Source organism: Varanus komodoensis, unplaced genomic scaffold (genome assembly GCF_004798865.1).
Source record: "Varanus komodoensis strain SLA01 unplaced genomic scaffold, ASM479886v1 scaffold7_1, whole genome shotgun sequence".
NCBI lineage: Eukaryota > Metazoa > Chordata > Lepidosauria > Squamata > Varanidae > Varanus > Varanus komodoensis.
Genome location: NW_025336479.1, coordinates 873,017 through 879,606, shown reverse-complemented (window position 1 = coordinate 879,606; position 6,590 = coordinate 873,017). Strand labels below are relative to the sequence as shown.

The 6,590-nt window shown below is 42.5% G+C and overlaps 1 protein-coding gene across 1 annotated transcript in view; it reads right to left on the bottom strand.

The window, feature by feature from the left end:
* Positions 1-6,074, bottom strand: part of MRPL58 (mitochondrial ribosomal protein L58) — an 11,632-nt gene extending 5,558 nt beyond the window's left edge. Inside the window, exons 1-3 of the mRNA XM_044453990.1 lie at positions 5,852-6,074; positions 4,178-4,214; positions 2,764-2,823 (exon numbers count right to left, since the gene is read on the bottom strand). Of these exons, the coding sequence (XP_044309925.1) occupies positions 2,764-2,823; positions 4,178-4,214; positions 5,852-6,043 (289 nt within the window). The 5' untranslated portion in view covers positions 6,044-6,074. The remainder of the gene's footprint in view (positions 1-2,763; positions 2,824-4,177; positions 4,215-5,851) is intronic.
* Positions 6,075-6,590: the final 516 nt, after the last annotated feature.

Below are 6,590 nucleotides of genomic sequence, written 5' to 3'. Positions count from 1 at the left end.
TGAAGGGAACATTTCATGCAAAGATGGGCATGATAAAGGACCAAAATGGCAGGGACCTAACAGAGGCAGAAGAGATTAAGAAGAAGTGGCAAGATTATGCAGAAGAACTATACAAGAAAGAGCTTAACGTCCCTGATAACCATGACAGGGTGGTCACTGACTCGAGCCAGACATCCTGGAATGTGAAGTCAAGTGGGCCTTAGGAAGTCTGAGCAACAACAAAGCTAGTGAGGGTGACAGTATTCCAGCTGAGCTATTCAAAATCCTAAAAGACGATGCAATAAAAGGGCTACACTCAATATGCAAGCAAATTTGGAAAACTCAACAGTGGCCACAGGATTGGAAAAGGTCAGTTTATATTCCGATCCCAAAGGGCAATGCCATAGAATGTTCAAACTACCACACCACTGCACTCATTTCACATGCTAGCAAAGTTATGCTCAAAATCCTACTAGCTAGGCTCCAGCAGTATGTGGACCGAGAACTACCAGAAGTACAGGCAGGATTTCGAAGAGGGAGAGGAACTAGAGATCAAATTGCCAACATACGCTGGATCATGGAGAAAGCTAGGGAGTTCCAGAAAAACAACTACTTCTGCTTCATTGACTATGCTAAAGCCTTTGATTGTGTGGATCACAACACATTGTGGCAAGTTCTTAAAGAGATGGGAGTACCAGACCATCATATTTGTCTCTTGAGAAACCTATATGCTGGTCAAGAAGCAACAGTGAGAACAGGACACAGAACCACTGATTGGTTCAAAATTGAAAAAGGAGTTCGGCAAGGCTGTATACTGTCGCCCTGTCTATTTAGCTTATATGCAGAGCACATCATGAGAAAGGCAGAGCTAGATGAATCACCAGTTGAAATTAAGATTGCTGGGAGAAATATCAATAACCTCAGATATGCAGATAATACCACTCTCATGGCAGAAAGTGAAGAGGAACTAAAGAGCCTCTTGATGCGGGTGAAGAAGGAAAGCACAAAAGTTGGCTTGAAACTCAACATTAAGAAAACCAAGATCATGGCATCCGGTCCTCTCACTTCCTGGCAAATAGATGGGGAAGAAATGGAGGTAGTGACAGATTTTATTTTTCTGGGCTTCAAGATCATCACAGACGGGGACTGCAGCCAAGAAATTCAAAGACACTTGCTCCTGGGCAGGAAAGCTATGGCAAATCTAGACAGCATACTAAAAAGCAGAGACATCACCCTGCCAACAAAAGTGCGTATAGTCAAGGCTATGGTTTTCCCAGTTGCAATGTATGGCTGTGAAAGCTGGACCATAAGGAAGGCTGAGCACTGAAGAATTGAGGCCTTTGAATTGTGGTGCTGGAGGAGACTCCTGCGAGTCCCTTGGACCGCAAGGAGATCAAACCAGTCAGTCCTAGAGATCAACCCTGGCTGCTCTTTAGAAGGCCAGATCCTGAAGATGAAAGTCAAATACTTTGGCCACCTAATGAGAAGGAAGGACTCCCTGGAGAAGAGTCTAATGCTGGGAACAATAGATGGCAAAAGAAAAAGGGGACGGCAGAGGATGAGGTGGCTAGATGGAGTCACTGAGGTGGTTGGTGTGAGCTTGGGTGAACTCTGGGAGATGGTGGAGGACAGGAGGGCCTGGAGGATTGTTGTCCATGGGGTCGTGATGAGTTGGACGCGACTAACAACAAGGACAAAGGAAAGGAGGTAGAATACTTGGAGGACATATTAGTGACTAGGGAGAGTCAAAACTTAGTATTATCAATTATTATAAAGGTGTGAGAGATAGGAGCTGACAGAAACTTAAGTGGAGAAGGAAAAGATTGAACTGAGATAGACTAAAGACAGGTCAAAAAACATTCAGAAGAGAAAGGAGGATTTGAGAGTGAGGGGTGATGGTGAAGGGAAAGAGTGAGATCACCACAGTCAGAAATAATTAGCATGCACTGTTTTATTCACTAAGGAACATCTTGAAACCAATACACTTATTGTACAAATAAAGTTTTATTTTGCTTATTGTTAACCCAAACTCATAAGCCATTTGAATTCCAGTGTCTCATCCTGAGGACCGCATAGCCCAATGAAGGAGTCCTACAGCTTGGGCACAATACTGAGGCAGAGGTTAATTAATAAGGTTGGAATTAATTTCCTGGTGGCACTGTTACATGCTGAGAGAAAGAGAGGGAAATTTCAAGAAGTTAAAGACACAAACAGGTAATAGGAGTGTACTCATGACAGTCAAGAGTCCCAGCTGTGATTTCAGAAACACACTCCAGAGTCAGAGGCAGGACTGTGGCCTCAGTGGGCCCTCGCAGCCAGCACGATTCCTTCAAAGCTGGCTGGGTGCCTTGGATGGAAGGCTTGTCTTTGAAGGGAGGGGAGGAGCAGAGCAGCACTGTCCTCTGAAGAATCCTGGTAATGCCTTGCCTCTCTTCCTCACAAGGAAGGAAAGACTGCTTAGGCAACTGAAACTGGCTGTCCAAATGTTCTGGAAAGTGAGGGCAACACTGTGGCACTCTCAGTCTCTGCCTTCCTACTGCCATCTTCTTGATGTTCATAACCCTTTGAATTTGGAAGGTTACAGGCACCCATGTTGGATGGTAGTCTTAGGGTACACTCTTATGTAAGTTTAGACAGAAAAAAGCCTTATAACTTCCAGCATTCCCAAGCAGCCAGCCATTTACAAAGAAGTAAGTTTCACTGGGTTATGTGGGGCTTATTTCTAGTAAACATAGATTACAATCTACTTACAGGTTTTCATATCTACTTTGATAATGTCCATACCTTTATTAACATTTTGGCCTCCTGGGCCACTACTCCGGCAATAGGATATAGACAAACGATCTGAAAATCCAAAAGATGAAGAAGCAACATTAGTATAGCAGCAAGAAGGATAACCGATGAGTTATGTATTAATGTATTTTGAGAGAAAGAAAAGGTGAACAGAAGTTGTATAGAATGAAGCATTACTGTGGAAGAAGTGACCTCTTGAAGTAGGAGGATAGCTCACATAAACAAAGACATTTCAGTCCTATGAACATTTTGACTGACATGAATTAGTTACTTTTCATTTGCTGAAATACTCTTCTAATGCATTGCCTTTAATATTCAACAGTAACAGACTACCCAAAGAGTTGAGGCCAGACAAAACATTCCTATGCTGACTTTGTGACTATGACACCTTTTAGACAAAACTCAAGGAAATAAAAGGCTAGAAATATTGCATTTTCACCAGTCTCTTCTGTTTTGCCCTTAAGCTGCTTTAAAATGAAACATGTTCAACTGAATCCTATACATTTTGACTCCAAATGCCAGTATGGTGTAGTGGTTAGAGAAGTGGACTGGGACACAGGAGACTGGACTCTAGTCCCCACTTGGCCATTAAGTTCCCTGGGTGACTTGGGCCAGTCATTGATTCTCAGGCTAACCTGCCTCACAGGGTTGGCACTGTGAGGATAAAATAAGAGTGGAGGAAGAGGATTAAATATACCAACTTGAGCTCCTTGGAGGAAAAGGTGGAATAAAAAGATAATATTTTCCATGGAGTGTGATTTAATTGCAAGAGGGCACAGGATTATAGCCTTTTAGTATATATTTGTCCCTACTTTTAAAATACAATAACTATTATACTTGGGTAATTAAAAAAGAAAACATACATAATGTAAAATGTAATACCTACCAGATGGTAAACTAAAATGGTAATTTATGTCATCCTTTTATTTTTTAAGATGTGAATCTTAAACATATATTTATGAGTTTGGCTACAGAGATCTCCGCTAACTACTAATTATTTCCTAAGTCTTGTGTTACTGTTACTGGCAAAAGAAAAAAAAAAGTTTTCACATGCATTATAAGCCAGTATCTAATTAATGGGTTGTCAGTTTGTTTTCTTTTCTCAGCTTCTGTTCTGTTTGTCAATTCTCTACTTAAAGAATAGTTGAATAGTGAAATCCTATCTATAGTCAAAAGTCCTACTGTATTCAATGCAGCTTACTTTCAGATAGTGTGCACCTGATTGGCAGCACACACCTACGACTATGTAATTAGAAGTACATTCTATTCAGTTCAATGGTACTTTGTTTCATATAAATCTGCACAAGATTGCTTATTTACAAGCAAATAAAAATAAAATGGATGAAATGCCTGGGGTAATCACTTAAGAGAAGGTGAACACATTTCTCTTATATTCTACACTCACCCACAGGAATGTCTGGAACAGCTGGCTTGGCCCTGTCCTGTAACAGAAAGATACAAATAGCTGAGCACTGCAACTGAGTAACAGTCCAAAACCCTTATAATACTATTAGAATACGAGCAGAAATTTAAGGTACGAATTACAACAGTCCTACAACTCCCAGCATTCCCCAGCCAGCTGGCAATGAGTTGTAGGTCATTTTTCTGTCTAAATATGCATAGGAGTGTGGCCTGAATTATTCTGCTTTCCCATCTTTGACTTCTTAGAGCCAACACACATGGCCAAATTTTCAGTGTGGTGAAGTCACTGTGACATTACTTTCTATAAAAGGGAGTTCATTTGAGCTCTTTGGCAGCTTATCAATGTAATAAATAAATAAATAAATAAGACTTTGACTTGTTGAATCAGATGTGGATGACTGGATTATGGAAAGCCTTCAAATATCTAATAGCGATACACTGTAGTTATCAAGTCATTCACCACCATCAAAGAGAGCTCACTGTGACTTCAATATGCAGTACTGCTGTACAACCAGTCAAGGGACCCCTCTTCAACACTTTCTTTCTCCTACTACTCCACTTACGTATAAGCAAGACTCCGTTCTGCTCTCAAGCTCCATTCATCCTGTCTTCAATCTCCTCTTACCTATAGAAAGTATGACAACATTGCCCAGATGTGTCTTCTCATTCAGGAGCCATTTTCTAATGTTCCCCGGGCAGAAGGGATTGCTACTAATTGCAATCAATGGAGAGCTTCATAATTTAACTGTAGGTTGATTCAACCCCAGCATGTCTACTCCAAATGGTAGCATGGAGGAGATACTCATTCTGTATAAAGCAACACCCTCATCTCAACATTTAACAACTGCAAATGGAGTACATATGCAATCTGTTGTCCACATATTCAGGTTGGAGGCTACTATATCTTTGAGAAATGTAGTTCATTCCGATTATTGCTAAAAATTCATAAACCCTGCAATGTAAATTAGTATTAGAACTTTTATGGAGATTAGGTTCAGACAAAAGTTGGAAGAACAGCCTACAATGCTGTATTCTGCAGTCCAGTGAGGCTATCCCTGCATTACAGGCTGAAGAACGGGCTGAGAAAGTAATGCACAAAACGGCAGGCAGTCTAGATACATCCCTATGGTAGGTTCTGAAAAAGGGAGCTGTGCTGAAAGACAATAAATTACAGCAGCCCTACAATTTAGCCTGTTGTTAATAAAGCTGGTCAGAACTGCGCCAGAGACTGGTATGGACTTCCAGCCAAAAAGCACCCATACAATATTCAACTAGGCTCTTGAGCCTGCTTAACCAGACTCAGCAGACCCCCCTCAGTCCCAATCCAGCGTTCAACTGCACACAGAACGCTCGTGCCCAATGAACTCACAGGCAGACATGTTAAGCCTTTAAATGTTCAGTGACACACACAAGCACACACTGGGGTAAGGAACAGCAGGGGATCCCTCTCTCTAGTAATGCCTTTTAAGTTTTTTTGTTGGGGGTGAGAGGTGCGGCGAAATCTTAGATCGGTTACAAAAACTCGGATCTTTCCATTAATTTTTATGAACACCCCACTTTCGGTCCTGGGGAATAAAAACACATGGAAAAAGGAAATGTGCTCTTCTTTTATAGCCCCGTGCTCCTTCCACCACAAGTCCCCCCTCCAAGTTCCAACCTTGGTTTTGTCGGTTTCTTTTTGCGGCGACGACGGATAGAGTTTATCTAAGCTGTATTCGCTCTGGAATCCAGAGTTATAGACAGGAGGAGCGGAGGCGACAGCTCGACGCCGGAACGTCGCTGGTGCCTCTGCAAAGAGCAGCCGCTGAAGCCGCGTTCGCCAGAGCGACCGCAATGCGCACGCCGCCATCTTGGGCTCAGCTGCTTGCCGCTCTAAGGAGTCCGGCCGCAAAAGGGCGCCGTGTTGCCGGCGTTCCGGAGGAGGCGTGTTCCCCTTGAGCCACGCCGGGCTGAGGACAGGGCAGAACGGATATTATGCAGAAAGCAACGGAGGAAGTGGAGAACCTGTAGACGTGTTGCTTGAGGCGGCTTGTTGGCTTTTGCGCAGATGGACTTAATTTTACCTTGTTTATTCAGCTCTGAGTTCCGCTCCAAGTCATAAGCTTGCGCAAACAAATAGGCAAAGTAAACATGTATGCAATTTTCTCTTTTGAATGTCTCAGTATTCCCGGTCCTGTGCAATTTGCATGCAATCCAGATGCAGCCCAATCATCTCTGCAAATTTACGAGCAAGCAAATCCCGACGAGCTCGAGGGGGCTTACAACCCAATTAAGAATAGGACTACTCCTAATTTAGGAGTATACTCCACAGAACTCTGCGAGATTTACTTCGGAGTAAATCGGGCTATGAATTAAATTAACGGAGGTTGAATGTGATTGGGAAATAAGCCCACACC